The sequence below is a fragment of the Lupinus angustifolius genome, chromosome LG20 (genome assembly GCF_001865875.1).
Source record: "Lupinus angustifolius cultivar Tanjil chromosome LG20, LupAngTanjil_v1.0, whole genome shotgun sequence".
Classification (NCBI taxonomy): Eukaryota; Viridiplantae; Streptophyta; class Magnoliopsida; order Fabales; family Fabaceae; genus Lupinus; species Lupinus angustifolius.
The window spans coordinates 1064022-1086807 of NC_032028.1; the positions used below are offsets into that span (position 1 = coordinate 1064022).

The following is a 22786-nucleotide window of genomic DNA, read 5'->3' on the forward strand; positions in this document are numbered from 1 at the left end:
CGAAAGTACGGTATGTGATTATGAGAATGAGATAAACACACCTTAATACTTTATTTGCTTCCCAGTCCTTTAACATCCTCCTATTCACAACTTTACCCTTAAACAAATGTATGTTACAATAAAAAAAATAGTTGATAGTAAAATTTTAAAAAATGCAAATAAAAGTATGTTCATAACACATTTTTGTAATTTTTACGATACAAACAAATAGATCAGACTCGGACATAAATTAATTATTATTTCAACATATAATGACAATCTCATTTTCAGATATAATCATATAATAGTTCTTTTTTATTTTAGCCTTTTTAAGTTATTTTCCATTAAATGGCAAGTAGTTAAATGTTAGTTTTGATATTACATTGTTTTAAGATCTAAAGTCAATTGATATTATACTCAATCCACAATACTACACTTGTTGTTCACAATAGGCAATAAAATATAAGCTAGAATGCCAAATATTATGGGTGATAAGGTTCGCTCAAGTATTTAATATATTTATGCAGCTTAGACTATAACTTAAAGAGAAAACGACGTATATACTGATAGTGTAAAAAAAATTTACACTCTTATTCTATTATCTACCATTCATTTTCAATTATGTTTGATTTTTTATAAAAAGTAATCTAAATGAAAAGTGGATGACACACTAATTGTGCATAATTCTTTACATTATCAGTGCATCAATATTACACTCTAACTTAGAATGATTAAAGTCTACCTTCATTGATCACTAAATCATTATGTATATGTGTGTGCTACTTGACGATTAGTGAATGATTATTGTTGTTATTACGACTCACTCTTTTATACAAAATATCAAATGTTCCAAGTCAACAACACCTTTCTTTTCCAACGGTAACCCATGCACTCATTATATGAGACTTTAATTTACTTTTTACTTTTTTTTTCTGCATAGAAACTTTACAATTTCATACTCTCTTCATCTTAATGTTAAAATAAAAAGCTCAATGCACCAACGAACTAGTTCAACTCTTCTCCGGTACTGGAAAAACTAGTACTATGAAATTTTTTAATAGAAAATAACATGTAATCATAACTGTTAAAAAAATCTCAATACCCCAATAAAACTCAATGCATCCATAAATGAAAAAGTTCCACAGACCAATGAACAACTAGCTCAATGATGCTCTGATTGTAGTTTAATGCAAATCAGGAAATGTTGTGACATTTACCTCATTATGTTCAAAAGTCCAACTTCAATTATGATATTTATCAATCGAGTACAAGGAGCTGAACTGCTCAATTTGAGAATTCATGCTCCAAAATCAGCTTCAACTTACTAACTACTAAACCTAATAATAGTTAATAATATAGTATCATATTTGTTGGCAAACCATAGTCACTAGCATGCTATTATTACCTCATAAAAAAGTATATGAGGAAAATTCAACTCAAAAGACTAATTTTTTAAATCGGGAAGTCTCTTCAGTAAAATATCACATTGAATTTGTTATACTATTCTTTGTGAGACTCCTAACATTATCGCCCCTTTCAATAGTTGACGTCCACAACTTTCAATCTACCATACATAAGAAGAGTTTTCTATCCAAAAAAATCTAATTTATTAGATAAAACAGTCTCATGATTTAACTATTATATTGATCTTATTATGCTAAAATCAATTTGTTTGTGAATTTTTAGTTAGACATGTTCCAATCAACTTTTGTGCTGAATAGATTGTGTCTAAGTAACGATTACTGAAACCTCAGACTGTGAGAACTCAATTGCAAAAACTTTTAAGGCATTGAGAAAACCCTGAAATGTTTAACAAGCTAAAGAAGGACAAAATAGTTCTTGCAAATTATACAGACTTCCTCGATTCTAACTACGAACTAATGAAAACTCAACTATAGAACTCGACTGCAATAACTTCAAATTTTTCTAAGGCATCCCATTCATTTAGAAAACCCTGAAATGTTTAAAAAGCTAAATAAATGACAAAATAGTTCTTGCAAATTGAAACTACCCAATTTTACAATCTTCTTGATACCATCCCTGATCCTCATCTCCACCTATGAATAATGGCCACACTATCCAAAATCCGAAATCTGCACCGCGAATATCATCCCAGCTTGCACCACCACTTAACATATATGTACACACAGCATCTCATGCATTTGCAGATTGTTCCGTTAGCTTAGGATGGTTATGCTCCCCTTCATATGTAACAATCAACATTGTAGGCTCTTCCAAACACCTTTCAACATGTTTCCTAGCAGGGCAGCCTCTCACGCTGCTGCACTTATAGTATCCCCTAAAGAAAAGAAAAAAGTCAACTAAAAATTGAACTTCACATTCATCTTTCACCTTTCATCTAATTGGGGATATTGTGCAAATAATAGTGAATGTATCTCAAGTTACCTACGGGATGGAGTTTATGCTGACACTATTGAAATGCAACAATCGGATTTTCATGATGTGAAAGAGCCATGAAAATGTTATGTCATTTATCTCTGATGGACAGTACATAATAGAATATCATATAATGTTTACAGCAACATGAATACCTCCTAAGAACTAGTTCGAAACACAGGATATGTCAGAGATAACCAAATAGTTCAAGAAACATACAAAAATTTTACAGCACAATATACTCATGTGAAATTTTGAATCAGTCTAATCACTAAAACCATAACTTGAACATACCTAGGGTGAGGAGAGCCTTTGATAGGTTTCTGCCCATACTTCCGCCAGGAAAAGTCATCGGGAGGAATATCTGCGAGTTTGTTGCTGATAGCAGGCACCTTGATTGATCTCTTCACTCTATGCTTCCTGAGGAGAACACATAAAATTATTTAATGATAATAATATCGGGAATTCCAAAAAAATTAAATTAAAAGACATTCATGAATAATGTAGGGATCAAACTAGTCTTACCTCTTCTTTGAGCAATGGCATCTAGAACTGCTCCCACATTTCACACTGCCCTCATCACCTGCGGCAGAACATTTTCTCTTATGCAGTTGTGAATTCTGATCTGAAGAGTGTGGTGGAGCTCCAATTAAATGAAAGGCACTTCCATCCACGTTCGGTACACTTCCGTCTATGCTCAAGGAAGAAATGAAAGACCTGGTAGACGACATTGTTGGTGTGCAGCTACTACTGTCAAAGTTCAGGTTTATGCCACTGTTATTATTCCTTCGGTACATCATTTCCGCTTGATGTTTCATTTGTTGCTGCTGCACTATCAACCTTTGTTGCTGCTGCTGCTGAAGGAAGTGATAATGTGCCGACGAAGCTTGTTGTGCAAGCCGAAGAGGAGTTGTACCACCTGAGTTCAATTCCAAAGATTGGTTTCCAAGAGAGAGAGTTTCCCGAACACTTGAGCCATATTCCTGAACTGAATTCTCAGGAAAGCTGGCTGGGATTTGGGGAAACTGCAGATATTTAGAGTGGTTTACGGTTTTAATTTGGCAATTTGGGTTATCTAAGAGGATACTTTGGGAAAAGGGGACAAGTTTTTTAAGCTTCCTGAATCTAGCATGACCCAAACCATTGTGGAGCAAAGACACAACTTTCTTGAACCTCCCCACTGCTTCTCCAGTTTCCACCATTAAAGTCCTTTGTTGAATCTGATCCTTGGGCTGAGACAACATATTAAGAATTCTGTGACAGCTTTCAATAGCTGCTCTGTTAGCTACTTCAACCTCCTCCATGTTATTATCCTCTATATCTATCTAAAAACGTAAGAAGAATAAGAAAGAAAGGAAAAAAACTTAGCTCCCGAAATCAGAGTAACAGAACTAAACCAAACACATCTTAAAACTTAAAAAAATATCCGATTTATCCACAAACATATATGCCATTTAACCATTTGTGGCAGGTAAACAGACCCAGATAGAAAAAAGTCCCATTTTTTCACCAGACAAAAGGCCACAAAAATAGGATTTCAAGTTAAAGTTTCAAATTTTCAGTTCATGAAAAAAAATGAGCTAATTTAAAAAAAAAAACAGAGAAGACCCAGTGATCAGAACCAACTAGGAGTAAGATATTGCAGCATATTTGGCTATAGAAAAATCGACCCAATATTGCAGTGACAAAAAATAATTAAGATAAGAAAGCACCAAAGCACAAACCTTGATTGAACTAGGTTCTGTCAAACCCTAGATTCTTCTTCATCCATGGTTGTGAGATTGAAAGGTGTGAAAGAAAGGACTTTGCTTTGCTTTGCTTTAGAATTCACACAACCATCATACATAAGAATACAATGTTTCCAACTTTAGACTATATATATATATATATATATATATATTAATATATTACAATACTAAAATAAGATAAAATAAAAATAGTATTATATTTCTATAGTTCTCTCTGAAGAGAGAAGATATAGAGGAGTTTGTTGAAGTGAGAAACTCAACAAAGGCAAATGAAACTGCCATCACTGTCACATATTTGAAGGTGGGTCCCACATTGTTATTCTTTTTCTTCCCTTATTTTTCAGCTTTTAATTTAATCTTTTCTTGGACCTACCCCATTTCAGCTTTTGTTTTACTACTACTTCCATTTCTCTATTCAATTTCTCACTGAGCTCTTTCAGTTTCAAACTGCTTTTGGACTTACCTTAGGGCTGTGTGGTTTTCGTGTTCATAAATTATTATTATAATCATAACTTTAGTAAACTGGTTAAATACTTGAGTGTAATTCAATTATGGTTAGGTTAAGTTATTGGATTTCCCAATCAGCCAGAAATTGCTCACACTCATGAGACTTTCTATTGGTTGTTTTATTGTTAGATTTTACTATTATGAGATTTATTTTCCTTTGTTGATGTTTTGAATTCATATTTAGAGATCACTATATCTTCAATGTCGAGGGTTCGAATCCTGGAGCGATAATTGTTAGGAGGATTAGTCATTAATCTTGAAAGAGATTAGTTCCTTCCCAAAAAAGTGAGGATACTCTTGGTGATACAAAAAATATTTTGTAAACAGTATAATGATAGTTTCTAAAATTCAAGAAATATGATTTAATGTTTTTGTACTATCAATTATATCTATTCACTTTTTGGGTAAGAAACTAATTCATTTCGGGATACTGGTTACTCCTTCTAACATATGTCGCTCTCACTAATCGAACTCTCGATCTTTTATATTTTGGAATCTAGTGAAACCTTACATCACTGTACCAAAAAATGCGGGAATTATAAGAATTATGAAACAGAAGTTGGGTTATTGCAAATAAATGTGAAATTTATGAAACACGTACCAAAAAAACTATTTTTGACTAATGTTGCTCATTCTATTTTTCAACAGGTTATGAAACTCCTACTCGATTTTCCAATATGACTAAAAAGATTGAAGTGATTCATGTAGAGAATAAAAATTGCATTGTCATATCCTTTATGCATGTGGTATTGGGATCAACTTAAAATATGTCGATGAAAAAATATCATCTAAAGGAAATTTCCCCTACAGGCTACTTTAGAATATTAGTTATTATGAGAATAAATATTCGTTGTTTCAAACTGTATCCTAAATTATGTATCATATTAATAAAAATATATTATGTTAGTTAAAAAAATAAAATATTTATTATTTTTTTATTTTTGTTTCAATGTTATTGATGAATTGTGACACATCTTTGACAATAGATGCTTGTATCGCTACATGGTAGTTAAAGAGTGGTACATTGTAGGTATAAATATTTATATATACAATCAATACATTATTACTCACATTCATTTGTATTTTATTTTTGGAAAATTCACTGATGATTAAATATTAATTATAGATGATATAATGACTGTATAAAATTATATATATATATTGTCAATAATTTAAAGTAAGGATCAACTTTTATTAACGGGTAATTTGAATCACTTTAATGTTTCATTCTCAAATTTAACACTTTCATTATTTCAAGAGTTATCTTATCAAGTGAGGTTTTATATGTTTCTGAAAACGACATTTCAAGAGTTATCTTATCAATTTAATACTTTTGTGCATGATTATATTTCTGAAAACGACATTTGATAGGAATAATAGACACACATCTTAAATGATTTCTTATTCATACCATAAGAGATACTTTTTTATAACACAAATAAAATACTAACACTTAAATGTGTGAACTACAAAGTCAATGCAGCCCCAGGATTTGAATCATGCGTGCTTATAATGCATTCCCGGAAAATGAGCCATGCAAGCATTATCATCATAGAGTACACAAATGAGAAATGCTTTAACCGTAAAGCCAATGCATCACCCCAAAACCAACCGGCGACATTGATTCAAGTGGTACATGTTTGATTCTCTTTAAGCAAGGTCTTGGGTTCGAGTTTTGTGGATAGAAAAAATGTTCGCTGGGAGAGTTAGCCTCTCACATACTTGTAGATGTTTCCGGCTTATACAAGATTACCTCCAGTGCGATGATACATTTAAGAAACAAAAAAAATGCATCACCACAATTTGAGTCATGCAAGCGTTATTGTACCAGACAACTTATGACAAAAGAGAACTCTTGTTAATAACATATTCAAAAATTACCATTAGGACTTAGGAGAGTCTTCAATTAGGCACCTTATCACACTACACAAAAAATAATCCCTCACTTGTTAATTGGGATCATGCTTTAAGAAACAATATAAATATAAAATATCCAACAACATTGATTACATGGAGAAAAATATTAATTGATAGATATAAGAGCACTTAGATGTTTTAACTGCAACATCAATGCATCCCACAATTTGAGTTATGCCTGAGTGATCCTGTCATACCATGATAATTTTTTATAGAGTGTAATATATATGTCCGTATAAATATTTATAATAATTATTATATTACTTTTTTTAAGAATCAATAATATTTATATATGAATAATATATAATATAATGATAATATATCAAACTGGTACACTATCAACATATATATTTTTTCTCATTTTTATATTACCATATTGAACATACACTTTATCTAAAATTATAGTATATTAAGTACTTGGTCACATATATTTTTGTGCATATATTTTAATAAATTATTAAATGATAAAAAAATGTGATATAATTTGAATAAAATAACTTTATTTGATGCACATTGAAAAATAAATTAAATGGATAAGTAGGAAGTGAAAAAGAAGATTACTAAGATATACTTGAAAAGTAAATATTAAATATGTATTCAAATACTAAAGAAAAATAGAATAACATAAAAAAACTAAAATAAAAAATATATATGTGGCGAATGAAGTATAATCTTGGGATTGATCCTATGATTCATGGGTATGGGGGAAGTATTGTTCCATCTTAGAATCAAGTTTTCCCATCTCAAATTTCCTATTTTTTTACTATTTAGATGAGACTATTCCGTTAGGTACTTAATCATGCTCTTAAGATTAATCTCACACTAATGGATTATACTTTGAGAAAAGAAACAAATATAAAATGTCAAACATGCAAATAAAAATCAAGAAAGGTTTACGAAATGTATCAAATTTCATAGAAGGATAAATGTTAAGCACTTAAATGTTTCAAACACAAACTGAATTGCATCCCAACATTCCAAGCCATTTTAAATATATATTTAATACATCATGCCACACTAGTAATTTTTATTTTAAAAAGAAGAAGAAGAAGAAAAAAACAAAAACAATATTGCAATAAAACAAAAGTACAAGTAACTTCCGATCGATTTCATATTTTAACCCATCCAAATATATTAGTAAATAATTTTATATCTGAATCATACAACTTCTTGTATAAAACTGATCTATCAATTTCTAAACACACACTTCTTTAATGAAATGAATCCATTAATTCGTGATCACTCATATTCTCAAGATGGGACATCCATGTCAATGGCCTAAAATAGGGGCCAAAATAATATTTACTACTATTACATTAAGAGAAAAAAATGTATATACTGACAGTGTAAAAGTTCTTTACATTGTCACTACATCATCCAACATTCATTTTCTATCATCGTTGACTTTTCAGAAAAAGTAATCCAAATGAACAATAGATTATACATTAACTATGTATATATCTTACACTGTCAGTGCATAGATTTAATAAAAACATAGAATAAATGGAATTAGGTAGTTATGATTGATGTTGAAGTACTTGACTAAGTCTATGTAACGAGACCTAAATTTTGCTTTATAAATTAATAAATTATGTAAACTTAGAAACGTGTGCTTAACTTTTATCAGTTCAACAAAAGTGGACCACGGAACATTGAACCAGTAAATTGTTTGATTCGATTATCATTTCAACCATACAAATTAGGATAAGGATCTGTTGTTTCGATCACGTCTTTAACCAATTATAATTAAGTAAAATTGATAAAATTATAAATATTTAATTTTTTTTAACTAACATGGCATAATAGGATTGGTCTGGGACAGAGTTTGGTACAGCAGATACTTGTCCTACACATTGTGCCTATGAAATTTGTTTTCTTATAACCCCACATGAAACCAATTTAGTAAAACTTAATTTCACAGAGGAATACTCAAACTCACGCTAATATTAAATACAAGGAAAAGGAATTTAAGGAAAAAATTGTTAGATAATGAACTTAAAAATATATTATAAAAATAAAATTAAAACACATGTAAAAAATATAATAAATTTAAGAAGATAAATTATTTTAGACGATGTCAATTTCTTACCTTAAAATACGGCAAAGTTCAAGTCACATATGATTGACCGTTAACATACGCATGCGTTATAGTCTTATTTTCAAAACCAATCACTAATAATATCCATAGTCTAACAATTATTTAAATTACGGCTAAGTGAAGAAGAGTAGGAGACAAATAACGATTACAGGCTAATGATTAAAGAGAAAAAGATATATACACCGATAGTGTAAATGTTTTTTACATTGTCGTTACATCATCCACCATTAATTTTTAGTTATAATTGATTTTTAAATAAAAATATTGTAAATGAATGGTGAATGAAGCACTGTGTATAATCTTTACACTATCAATACACACATTTTACACTCATGATTAAATACTCAAGCGTTACATGTCTTTTCTAAAAATAAACAGTTTATAAGTATAAATATTTGAAATAAATAAGTTTAAAATTGATAAAAGTTTTTAAATGATCACAATGTAAACAACTGTGTAAATGATCACTAAGCAAACTTTAGAATGAACATATATACTTTTTTAAAGATTTATGATCAATAAAAGTAAGCGTTAAAACTTTACTGTACATATAATAATCGTTGTATAAAATGAAAATATGCCCCAATTTCTAAATAAACTAATAATGTGAAAACTTTGTCATATCCAAAATGAGAATCAATATGTGGTGATATTCTTCCGTCATAAAGATAACCATCATTAGAGATTTCAATTAACAATCTAATCTAATAAGAATAAAAGATAATCTTAGAGGAAGATAAAATATTGGGCCATAAAAGAACCAAGAATATTGATAAAAAAATAGCCGTTAGAGGAAAGAAGAGAGAGCCAATGAGACATAAGCACCAGTAAAGGTGGCCACGCCTAACACAATTACACAAACTCAGTTTTTCACTTACTTTCTTCCCTCGATTTTGTTTTCATGTTCCTAGTCAATCATATTACAATAAGTAACCAAAAAAATATTTTTTTTTATATTTTTTAACTAGTTATCATTTTTCGATAAAATTGAAACACTAAATCTTTGGATAGGTGATTTTCATTCTTTTTCACCCTACGCACGTCGTTTTCGTGGGCCATAGGAACCCCTTTACTTACTTTGGTGTCTCACTAAAATGGAACTGAAGCCAACTCAGGCTCCACTCGTTGACTTATATGTTCTTCCTTTCCTTTAGATAAATCTTCTTACACCATAAAAAGGTAATATACTTTGTATAGTGTAGGAAATTTCATAGAAATTTTTTGCAGGAAAATATATTAATATGTTGTTTTTGAGTGAGTCTCTATATCATGTGAATAAACAACTTTGATTATCTATGTAATCGGTTTCTGCATGCTTTTCTCAGTGGAATTCTACTGGCCAATACCAACTGTGACCCGCAAAGTTTTCTCTATTAAATGCACATATCTTTTTAGAAATTTGAACTTCAAGATTAAATTACAACAATTCCTCGAATCTATGTATATGCCTGTTAATAATATAAATAACATCCAATTTCATCCTCATATATAAATAACATTTACTATGATAAAAAATATTCTATGCACAATGTGTACCACAATAATAACTTATGTCTAGAAACTCATGCTATAGTATCCACTTGTAGATATCCTATATTTATAAATTTAGTTTAAATTAATATTATATATATATATATTATATTTTTAATTATTATTTTAAATATATATAATAAAATAAATAATTATTATTAGTTCATAATAAATTTAAGTGATTGAATATAATTATAAATTATCTTATACATATTATATTATTCATATAAGGTTATTTTTATATATTTATTATTTTAATATTATATATATATAATCAGAAATGAAAATATGTTGGGTTGAGGCATATATCTGTTATATTGAGGGTATGTACAACTCAATATATATTAGTTTTTATTTTCTCTGTCATTATTAGATATTAGATAATTTTATTCACCAATCAAAATGTATTACTCGGCTCACTGAATTTGAGTACACAGTAACCCGTGCTTGTTTATTTGGATTAGGCCAATCTTGCACTGACTAAGTTATTTGCTCAGTCATATCCTCATTACTCCTCATTATTTTCACATATAAGATCATTTGTTCTCATTTTTGTATTCATTCAATCAGAAAATCTTATTTAATTAAAAATAAAAAATTATAATAATAAAAATTAATATTTATATTGTATTTTTATAAAATTTGATTAGCTTAGTATACGATGATATAATTTTTTTAGGGTAGAAGATCGTTTTCATTTCCCACCCCTTTAAAAACTACTTTCTCTTGGAATTGGTTCACGATCTATTTTATTTTCTTACATCATATCATCTGTGTCTTTTTGTCTTAGCTTCTATTTTCAACTCTCTCTTCTATATATCAGCTTACATCCTATTTTAATGACTTTAAGATGAAATTTTTCATGTGCTTATGGTTGATCTACTCCATCAAATATAAATCTCCAACTTAAATTTTGATTTCAATAAATTAAAAAACACACAATTTTATCATATAATAGCGAGAGACATGCATGTCGCTTATTATATGATAAATGCCACATATATAGTGGCGCATATACGGAAACATGATCCAAGTAAATGGATATTTTGCTATGTTTTATTTATTTTTAATTATTAAGGGTTTTTCCAGTGTGTATTTTACACATTAAAGATATCAAAAAGAATATGTATACTAAAAATATCACATTTAAAAATATAAAACAAATTAATTTTCACATATAAATTTATCTTCCTAGATAGATATTCTTATTTATATTCTGAAAAAAATAATATATGTATTAATAGTGTAAAAGTTTCATATATTATCAATGTATTATTTATAATTCATATATTAATTATATTTATAAAAATAATATATATGAATGATAAATAATGTATTAACCTTAGAGGAAAACTTTATGATAAAAGTGTATGAATAAGATACTTTATGTATGGATAAAGAGGAAAGTGTGGTATCGACAATATTTTTTATCACAAAAAAGTTGACATTATTATAGTACAAGAAGTTCCAAGAGATATCTATAGGTGTGTGAACATGTAAATATAAACTAAGTATAATAAGAAGCATAAAGTTTGTGGCTTTATATGTAGACATGACTCTATGGCTAACTATTTATATGATTGGAGCACGTTTATTCTCTCAAATTATATGTGATTCACATATCATATAATATAATTGATTGAAAAATATATTTAAATTAAAATTTTAATAAATAAATGTTTTTTAGCTAATAACAAATTATGATATATAAAATGACATACATTTTAACATAAATCTCTGATGAGACAAGTATATGTTCCAATAGGTAGGGGTGAGTATGGGTCCAGTTGAGACGAGTTAAAGTTTGTCTCTTCCCTAGTCCTAAATGTTGGTTGAGACATTTTTTGAACCCGGACTAACCTTAGACTTGTAGCTAACCCGACCTTAAATACCGACCAAGTCGACCTTTAAACCCGAACTCCACCATAAACCCGATTAAATATAATGTATACTAATTTCAGATAAAATATTCTCAATATTATTTATTATTATGAATATGCAATTTGACATATAAAATGATATATATATATATTATTAATCATATTTATATGATAAACAATTAGATAATCAATAATACTTTTGACCAAAAGATGTCATTAGTGTGTATACACTTGAATAGAGAAACATATACAAACATGATGAATGAATGATCATAAACTGAGTTATGCTTGATCCCTACCTGACCCATAAATATATTGATTAGATCTAATTTTTGAACCTAAACTTGACTTTAGACCTAATGAAATCCAACCCTATTTAGGTCCATATCGAGTGAGCAAATAGAATGGGGTCATGCTCACCCTTATAAACGAAGAAACGAAGACACTCAAATTTCTATCATATTCTTTGTGAAGGGAAAAAACTCATAATATTAATAATATGTTGTTTGACAATATTTTTAAGCTATACCCCTCCCCCTCTTAATTTATACTTTTACACACACATCTAAAAATCACAGTGATTTAAAGTTGTCAAAAAATAGTATTATTATAAGATTGCATTCATTGGGCGCAAAATGATGCTAATAATATTATAGAATTCAAAGGAGTTATTCAAAAGTTGTAATAGTTTTCTTATAAATAAATGTTTGTATGTTATTATTTTATTATGGATGAGACTCAAATTCATAATTTCGTCCATTTCTTTTCTTAAACTTATCACTTTAATATTAAACCATTTTATAACTCTCTTACTAGTGTTAGCAGTTAGGAAAGCATATTTTTTTGTCTAGGTCATAAGTTTTTTTTGTCTCATTTGTTGACCAAAGCATAGGCAAAGTTCATCTAAACTATTTATACTACTAGCATATATTATTCGTGGGATGCATGAAATGGATCAAATGAGAATCTAATAGAGCCTTACACTATTAGACCAACACCTTATTGGTAAGAAGTTGTTTTCAAATAATCAAGAAATGGATCAAATGACCCCCACAATATAGTTATATCTAAGTTATTCCGTAAGAACTAAAAATGTGGTAGAGAGTATGTCATTGGACCTAAGGATTGGCTAAAAATATCTGGAACATTTGGGATAATAAGATAGTCTTGTTAGAGAGATAGACATAATATGATTTTTTGCAAATAGGTGCCAAAACCAAATCATCATACAAACCCAATTGAAAGCATAATAAAATAAGTCATAGTTGAAATGTCAAACATCAAAGCAAATAATAAACAACATCTCAAATACCCAACAAACCATATACTGCAACAACCAAGTATAAGAAGCTACTTAATTATGTGTCCAAGTCTCACACACACTTCAAAAGCATGACAATAATGGCCAACCAAATATTAAGGATTTAGACCTTGAGGGCATAGTATAGGGTCATGACAAATCTCTCTGCTGAGGACCCAACAGTTACTGTAATTTCCTTTTCTGGGAATACACTCTCCATCCATGTCTTATACAAATCCAGTAGCTCCATTTCTGGGGGCACAACTTCTCCCAAGCATGTAATCTCAATCTGCAAAAAAATAATTAATTGAAGGGTGAGAACTGATTAACATATTAGTTACCATAATTTATTTTACGTTGAAATTATTAGACAGGAATTTCATCCCTAAAACAACAACAAGCATAATTCTTGTACTTGTCTCGTTGCATATTTACTTTTTGGCAGAAATTAGGACAATATTTTGCTGGAAATTTAAACTTTAAAATAATGTTCGTGTACTATTTTTTTCATATACTTATGTTTTTGTTTGAAATAATGTTATGTTTGGTTTTTAGATAAATTATTGGAAATATATAAAATATAAAAACTAAGACAGATAGAAATAATGTTATTTACCATATGAAAAGTTATTAAATTTAAGTTGTTAAAGTAAGATTGTGTTTGTGACGGATCTATTTAGGTTTATGTCTACTTAATTGTTGAATAGGAACATAATTAAGTTCGATTATTATATGTTTTTTTATATACTATTATAGTCATAATAGAGAGAGAGAAAAGTAAAGCCAAGTGAATAATGAATAAAGCGTAAACCTACCTCATTTTCAATTTCCAGACCCAATTTCTTCTGCACAAATTTATGGACATGTGAGACCGGCATTTTTCCATTCCTATGGCAACATGAAGAGAAAGCGTGAGAAATCAACACGATATCTTATATTCTTATTCTATATCAGTTAACTCTCTATTTTATGAAGCATATTAATAGGAGCTGCAATTAATACAATTGAATGAGTTGATGCATAATGCAAAAAATGCATGGAATTGAGGTCATTCTCCTTCATGTGACAACTATCCTAAATAAAGCACAATCAATGAAAAGGTCAAAGTGGTTGCTAACTTCTACGTAATTAATATGTTGCATGAACTCTATCCTGTGGTAGTAATAATCAGTCATAATAATACTCTAATGATGGATATACCAATTAATAATGTTGTATCCTACATTGCTCTGAGCAGAATTTGCATCCTGCACTAGTGCAATGAAGGTGAAGGAACTTACATTCTGATATAAGGTACACCAATTTCTGGCAAGAGTACTCCATCCCTGAAACATTAGCATGAAATTAGTACATAAAGAAATATTGAAAATTATTTATGGGGCATATGCATAGGATTTCAAGACATAAGTTGTAATATAAAGTCATGTCTAACCGGTTTTCAGAAGGTTCTAAGGTGAGCCAAACGGACGATGCATTCTCTATGGGCATAGTCCTAGGTGGAACTGGTTGGTCATAAGAGGATTGACTTGATTCCCCTACAGCAAGTTCCTTTTTCTGGCGAGGTAAGCGTGGCTTATTCTTCTTCTTCTTGCCTCTCTTTCTAGAACTTGATGTTCTTAGATTAGCCAATATTTCATCCTTTGGTTCAACACCTTGGCTATCTTCAGAAGAGGAATAACCCTACAACATGGTAAATAAAGTCTTAATGCCAATACAATCAGAACCAATCACTATCATGTCTCAACATCGACTTGTAATTGTTTCTTGTCTAGATCTACTTATGAATCATTTGTAACTCTTATTTATTTTTAATTAGTCTTATGGTTTTGCCGATAAAAAAAGGATACAATCAGAACCAAGATATGACAAGCTAAATAAATAATAAAAACACTGTAAACAGAACCTCATATGTTGTTCTCAAAGAAATGAGGCTCATCATCTCATCTGAATGTTCAATGTTAACACTGCTCTGACTGCTAACAACATCAGTTGCGGTTGCCTTCAATGCTTTGTTTTCAGGAAAAAGTTTGTCCCTCAGTGACTGCAAACTATGGTCGTGTCTGCTTATCATGAAACGAATTTTGAAACTTAGCATGAAACAAGTACGAGTACGAGATTTGAAAAGTGATTTCTTATGTTACATGTAATTTTGTTATAATTTGGTGATAGTATAAAAATAATTACACTCTAGTTCACATGCAGATATATTAAATGCAAACTGCAACATACAATAATTGGCTCGTAAAACGTAACTTCTTTCTTGCATGCCATACTATACAAATGCAATAACTTGTATTTAAAAACAGTAACTAAGATTCATGTTAAATGTATTTTTTGTAATAAATATAGAGATATATCAGCTTAAATTATGTATAAACTATAGAAACCAAATGAGACTTTAACCTAACATTGTAAAGGGTGTCTTATAGATATGTCAGGAAAGTGACCTCATTTTCTGAATGGGATTGGCACCCCAATCCGTTTCACAAACTGGACATTCTGTCATGTCCTTTTCTGTAACAATTTCCTCTATGCAACTCCTGCAAACTGGTGATCAATCAAAAAATCAATTTTAAGAACAACCTTCCTTGTCAAATGTGAACCATGCATATTAACAAGAAATACAATTTCATGATTAGTGATGAGGAAGAGTTTGGCACAATTTTGATTAGAAAAGCCAACAGTAGGAATTACTCATAGTATATAGGCCTAATTAACACAACAACAATCATATGGGAAGATGGGCAAAGATCATATCTCTTTTTCTGATTGGATAGCAAACCTCATTTTTTGTCTTGAGTCTATGTTGTAAAGGCTTTTAGTTTTTTCTTTCTCCACTTTTTCTCTCTTGTAATTATTTTTTCTCTTAATAAAATCTTTCATTTTGCCGCAAAAAAAAATTAAACAACGCGCCCCAAGTAATGATGACTAAAATTAAAGAAGTCCTAGTAAACAAATAGATGGAAGAAGAATGGAACACCATAGGCTCTCTCAGTTTTTTGCACAATTTCTGACACAGTTGCTTCTTAAGCAGATACTCTCAGAAAATTGCATGCAATGATAATTAATTATATACTAATGACATGTTTTTTGAACACTTAGAATAAGTTGTATCCATGTAAGTAAAATATCATATTGAGTGCTAAAATAACATAATACCTAGAGATAATGATGGACTTCATTAGTTGACAAATAACACACACCAAGAGGAACTATTTCTCAGTTACCAAAAAGAAATATCTCACAACACAATCAAATATATTTTCTACGACCACCAAATAAAATATGGAAAACATTTTAGATATTGGCCAAGAAGAAAAAATAGTTACCGGGCTCTTTGGTTTGTCACAATTTGGACTATTTGACACATTAAGAACAAATGTATCTTTTGAGAACTTGAGAATCCAAACAGAGGAGATGATAAAGCTTATTTTTCTGCATTCCTGGAACCTTATTATTGTTCGTTTTTCTTTCTTCTCTTACTCTTATGTTAACTGGGTGAGACATCCATCAATTTGTCTTTCTCTTTGTTAATTACAGGGATTCATTAGATAGGAGTACTACTTATTCTCCTAATATTTTTATTTTTTGATTAATATAGTTTTCATTGCTGATAAAAAAAACTTAAAGGTAATTGCATGTTGAGCTTTTATTTCTGTTGTCAGTAACCTATTGGAATTGCTCCTTAAATTTGAAGATCTGCCCTAAATCTAAATATATATCTTTCCTCTTCAAGAAGAATATGGAAAAAAAATTAGTAGATGAACCTCTAGTAGTTCTATCTAAGTGTTAAAAACTTTTACGCCTAGTACATTAACATAATAGCAAAATTAGTGAATAGTTGGCCAATGTGAAAATTATTAACCTTTTTTTTCATCTAATACTCACGTTGTTCTTATATTCGAGACATTAATATATGTCCATTTTCATATTAAGGAAATCATTTAGTTTCTTCTTAAAAAGTAAAATTAAAAAAGAAATTGGCAAAAACAAGTTTTTGCTTAAAAAGCTGAAAACCATTTTATAAAGCCTAACCAACAAACATAAAATGTCATAAGTGATTTTTTTTTATGCATTCTTGGTTTTTGTTCTTGGCTAAGAATACTGTTTCGATTCCTTTTCTGAGAAGTGCTTAAACCCTAGGTACATATGAGAAGTGTTTTATTTTCGCTTACTAATTTACATATAAAAACATGAAGCCAAAGAAACAAGTCCCATTTTGATTCTACATAAAACATAATTTACTTCATAAATACCATATATCCCCTATGTGAAGGAGTGCCAATGAAAAAATCATACATAATACTTGAAAACTATTATTCAAAAATCAAAATAGATCAATACATATTAATATTTTAATTTAATAATATTTTTAGTCTCACCAAGAACATATAATGGTAGATGTCAAATGTTAATTCAACATTCATTTAAGGATCATAACAATAATAAAAGGCAACATCACATTAAAAAATATTGTTTATCACACACAAAAAATTATATCACAATAGCCATAATTCATATCTTAATCTCAAGCATAGCAATTTTAATCACAAGTATAGTCATACCCATATGGTGAACCCAAATTCATAGATAATGAAAGAAAACAAAAAAAAAAAGTTTTATATTGCAATTTGTAGCCACAATTGAGATACAATATTATGGATTTGATATTCTCCATATATAATCACTCCATGGTCGCAATTGCAGTTATGTTGATGTAATTTTTCGCAATTGTATGTAATTGTGTATCATAATTGATATTGCAAACACAATTCAGAATCATCTAGTAGAAATGCATGAGATAATTTTATATGGTTAAGGAAAAATAAAATGGTTTTGAAGATATAAGAGGAGAGATTGAAATTCTAACATGTATGGACGCATTCGATATTTGAAGTTGCGTTCTTCAGCAAATTGTGACAATATGGACAAGTCAATGGAGGTTCAAGCAACTCCCTCCTTACTTTCACCACTTTTTTCCCGTCCATGTCTTTAGTTCTCCTCACTCTGATCCTAGCTACCCTTAGTTATATATATATAAATATATATATATATATACACACACATATATATATATATATATAAACAAATTAACAAGGTGTTTGTTTTATTTATTGGATGCAGCTCACTTTGCTTTTATGATGGGTCCTTGGAATAAGAGAAATAGTAATTAATCAATTCACCAAAAAAAAAATTAAAAAAATAAAAGTTCATATCTTACCATTTAAAAACACTTTATTTTTTATAAAATAATATTTTATTTTTTATTTGCATTCATTGTGAAGTCTCAGTCAATTAAGAGATTGAGTAAATTCAAATTGTTTAAAAAATATATTATTTTGCTTACTTAATATAATAAATGGAATAAAGATTAAAGGTGTTTGATGTCTTAAAATTTTGAAAATATTTTTTTGTAAATAAAATTTTAAATATTTTATTTTTGAAATTGAATAAACTTATTAAACATCTTATTACAACAATAATGTTTGAAAATATTTTAACCTTCATTTCTTTGAAAGTTCATGGAAGCTATTGAACTAATCTATTTGTGCAGGAGTAAATTCTTAAAATTTATTTTTATAATAAACAATGAAAATATATATTTAATTTTGTTTTTGAAATACTAAAATGCTATTCATTTCTTTTTTAAATAATTTTATTGAGCTAATGTTTTTTTGGTAAGAGTATTTTTTAAATTAATTTCTATAATAAATAAAGAAAGAATTTAATGGTTTTGGTTTTTGAAATATTAAAATGATATTCATTTATTTTTTAATTAATTATAATAATTACCATAAACCTTTATCAGAAATCATTTATTTGTATTTAGCTACAAGTGTTGGATGCATTTGAATTGGGACAACTCGTTGTTCTTATCAATAAAACAATTCATTCATGAATATAATCATATATTCACAATTTGACATGTTGAATTAGAATCTAATTAGTTTATTTTATGTTAGAATAATTTGTCATGAGAATTGTGAGAAGTTTTGAAGAAGAAAAAAAAGAATTATATTGAAGCAATATAATTTTAAATAGGACATGCTTTAACCCTCCGTCACATTTATCTATAACTAACATGTTGATAGACATTTTGTGCATATCAATCATATTCTTATTTATAATATTAAATATTTAATTTTAGAGAATTTATTAAGGATATTTCATAATATAATTTTATTTATTTATTATAATGTCAATTTAAGGTTAAACAACTAATTATTGTGTTGGTAGTGGTCAACTATGATTATATTTTTTTTCTAGAAATTAAAAAATATTAAAGATAAAATAGGCAAATAGAAATTACATAATGATGATAATTACATCATGTATTGGTTTTATACATAGTATAGTAGTATAGATAATATATACTAATATTAAAACACTATACCTCCAATTTTTAAGGAAATCACATAAATCAACTCTCTTTTTTGCAACTATACCCAAACTACTCAAAATTTATATACATACATTATACAAATTAATCATGTCGAGGAGATGAGTGTAGTCAATAAAAAAGAATGATAAATGTAATTAAGTTAAACTTTATGCTAAGGAAAGTAAGTATAATTTTATCTTAATTATTTATGCCTATAATAAATTGGAAATTTTTAAATTTACATTGATTAGGACATAAGACTTCTCTTTTGTGCATTTTGATAATAGTTTGTTATAAGTGTTGACTCGTTTCATAACAAACAAAAAATGATAGAGAAACTGTTGGTGCAGCGGAAGCGATCGTTGCGCAGCGTTGGCCACAAGCAATCAAATAAAGACATAAAATAAATATAAGAGAAGAAACAAGGGAATTTGTTAACGAGGTTCGACCAATTGTACCTACGTCCTCGGGAGCACTGAATGGCTACCAAGATATTATTAGAGAAAAATGATTACAAACCCTAGCACACCCATGGGCCTAGCTGCCCATGAGGTATTCCTATTTTGTGCTTATATCTGGTGCACATTATAACAAGGAACTTGAGTCCAATATATAACATTGATATTATACTCTATTCTAATTCTAGGGAATGTGGGACTAATACAATAACATATTTCAAGCATTCCCAACAATCTCCACCTTGATTGAAATAGACGAATATCTCGCTCCTTAGGAAATCTACACAAGAATCTCTACCTTAGCGAAGATATGACTCCACCTTGTTCAATGTCTAATTCTCTTTAGTTGCTCCCCTACAGCATAGACCTTATGAGTATCTTTGACGATGTTACCAAGAGCATAGCTCTCCAAACTTGTAGTGCAGCTTCGCGTACTGCCATTAACTGGAACACACCGCCTAGCCACGTATTGCTAGGAAGTCTTTCGATATATTGGAACTTCTACACAAAAGTTCACCAACAATCGTCCTCTTCGATACTTAGTCAAACTGAACCTTGGAACTTCTTTGGAAAGCCTCAACCGCTACCACCATTGTCTACTCCGACAATTCTAGTTCAAAAGAACTATCATACTTCACCATAAGGAGTATACTCACAGCACACACCATGCGTCAATGCTAACTAATGTTTATATCACATCCTTGCATCCAAGCCAATGCCCATGTTACACCCTTGCATCTCTACCAATGCTCGTGTTACAACTTGCATCAAAGCCAATGCCCATGTCACACCTACATCAAAGTCAGTCATCGCCCTTGTGCTTTTGTGAATCTGCTAACAATTAATATCCTTCACTATGACGTCTCACACACGCCATTAGGATATTCTCTTTCTTATCTCCAATGAGAACATTCTCTCAGCATCTAGAGAGATATTGTCAGCATCTAACTCAACACAGAGTTTTTATCTCCACCTTGATCATAACCCAATATGGGTTCTGGATCAACACATACAACGCCCACACCACAATTCCACCATGTTTCCTTCTCCTTCAACTCATCTATTCTATCTTTGCCATTACCTTTGATGCACCTTGTCTAGCCATCTTTATCCATTATCTGACGTCTGGGTTAAGAGCCATCTACCAATTGGCTCTGATAGCAATTGTTGGTGCAGCGGAAATGATCGTTGCGCAGCGTTGGCCACAAGCAATCAAATAAAGACTTAGAATAAATATAAGAGAAGAAACAAGGGAATTTGTTAACGGGGTTCGGCCAATTGTACCTACGTCCCCGGGAGCACTGAACGGCTACTACCAATATATTATTAGAGAATAAGGATTACAAACCCTAGCACACCCATGGGCCTAGCTGCCCATGGGGTGTTCCTATTTGGTGCTTATATCTGGTGCACATTATAACAAGGACTTGAGTCCAATATATAACATTGATATTATACTCTATTCTAATTCTAGGGAATGTGGGACTAATACAATAACATATTTCAAGCATTCCCAACAGAAACATTTACTACTATACAATTTGACTTGGCTTTAAAGTATATAATATTTTATGAAGATCTTATGTAAGATTAAATAAAATTGTATGATTTTTTCTATAACCATTGTCATTACCATATATATTTATTTCCATATCATTCCAAAAGTTTCAAAAAACTCAAAACCAAAACCAATATATATTTATCTTAACTATGTTTAATTAAATTTACAGGGATTTTGTGTTTTTTAAAGACTTTAATTGATTCATAATTATATTATATTATATTATTAGATGTTTAAATTTTAAATATTTTTTAGTATAAATCATTATATTGTCCAAATCAAAATTTATTCACAATCTTGTCATCATAGTTTGATTGTATTCATTATTAAAAATGAGATAAGATGAAATATTTGACCATAAGTAAATATTAATAAGCACAAAATTTTCGTTAGAGTACTATAATAATAAGGAAGGAAATTTTTGATCTAAATACATTAAAATAATCTTGAATACTTATCTCTACCAAGGGATACTTCTCAACATGAAACTGATATGAACTCCCATAAGTTCTCCAAAATTTATCTCACCGATTCACCCAATATTTCAAAATTTGGGAGAGTTTTCCAACATCATGTTTTAAAAATTAACATTACATTCATCATTTCATACCTTTTAAATTATTGTAAATTTATCATCCAATAGAAACATTTGATCAAATGAAGAATTTTTTAAATAAATAGGTTATCGAAACTATATAATTTTTTTGGAAGGTTTCTTTTCGATATATGAGTTAATTGTTTTATTATTACTCGTCTAAAAATATCGAAACACAAAACAATTAAGAATAAGCAAAGAAATGAAACATATATAAATGCAATTAAAACAATAAATAATATAAATGATGATTCTCTCTTTCATCTTATTCTCATCATTAGACAGTTAAATCAATTTCTACCTATAGATATTGAGTTGGTAGCTCTTATGTCTTTTTATAATACATTTGTTTATAAAAATTATGTGTGTAGACTAACTCACAACCATATAGTTGATACATTTGATGACATATGTTGATACATGAATTGTATATG

The 22786-nt window shown here is 29.3% G+C and overlaps 2 protein-coding genes across 4 annotated transcripts; both read right to left on the reverse strand.

Annotated features, from left to right (window-relative positions):
• LOC109336733 (probable WRKY transcription factor 21) lies at window positions 1749-4330 on the reverse strand. 3 transcript variants are annotated; one of them, XR_002106380.1, is made up of 5 exons: window positions 4102-4330; window positions 2902-3709; window positions 2671-2796; window positions 2084-2278; window positions 1749-1999 (listed from the first exon to the last, which is right to left on the reverse strand). XR_002106380.1 is itself a non-coding variant. In XM_019573519.1 (4 exons), the coding sequence occupies exons 2-4, from the start codon at window positions 3678-3680 to the stop codon at window positions 2134-2136; spliced, it is 1050 nt and encodes a 349-aa protein (XP_019429064.1). In that variant the 5' UTR covers window positions 3681-3709; window positions 4102-4329; the 3' UTR covers window positions 1749-2133. The 3 variants fall into 3 exon arrangements, 2 of the variants coding, with proteins under 2 accessions (XP_019429064.1, XP_019429065.1); XM_019573519.1 differs by having other exon boundaries at window positions 1749-2278; window positions 4102-4329; XM_019573520.1 differs by having other exon boundaries at window positions 1749-2278; window positions 2902-3701; window positions 4101-4329.
• LOC109335699 (E3 ubiquitin protein ligase DRIP2-like) lies at window positions 13290-18369 on the reverse strand. Its single transcript, XM_019571854.1, has 7 exons — window positions 18227-18369; window positions 15804-15903; window positions 15260-15416; window positions 14789-15036; window positions 14637-14681; window positions 14172-14244; window positions 13290-13645 (listed from the first exon to the last, which is right to left on the reverse strand). Exons 1-7 carry the CDS (start codon window positions 18342-18344, stop codon window positions 13481-13483), a joined length of 906 nt encoding a protein of 301 aa, XP_019427399.1. The 5' UTR covers window positions 18345-18369; the 3' UTR covers window positions 13290-13480.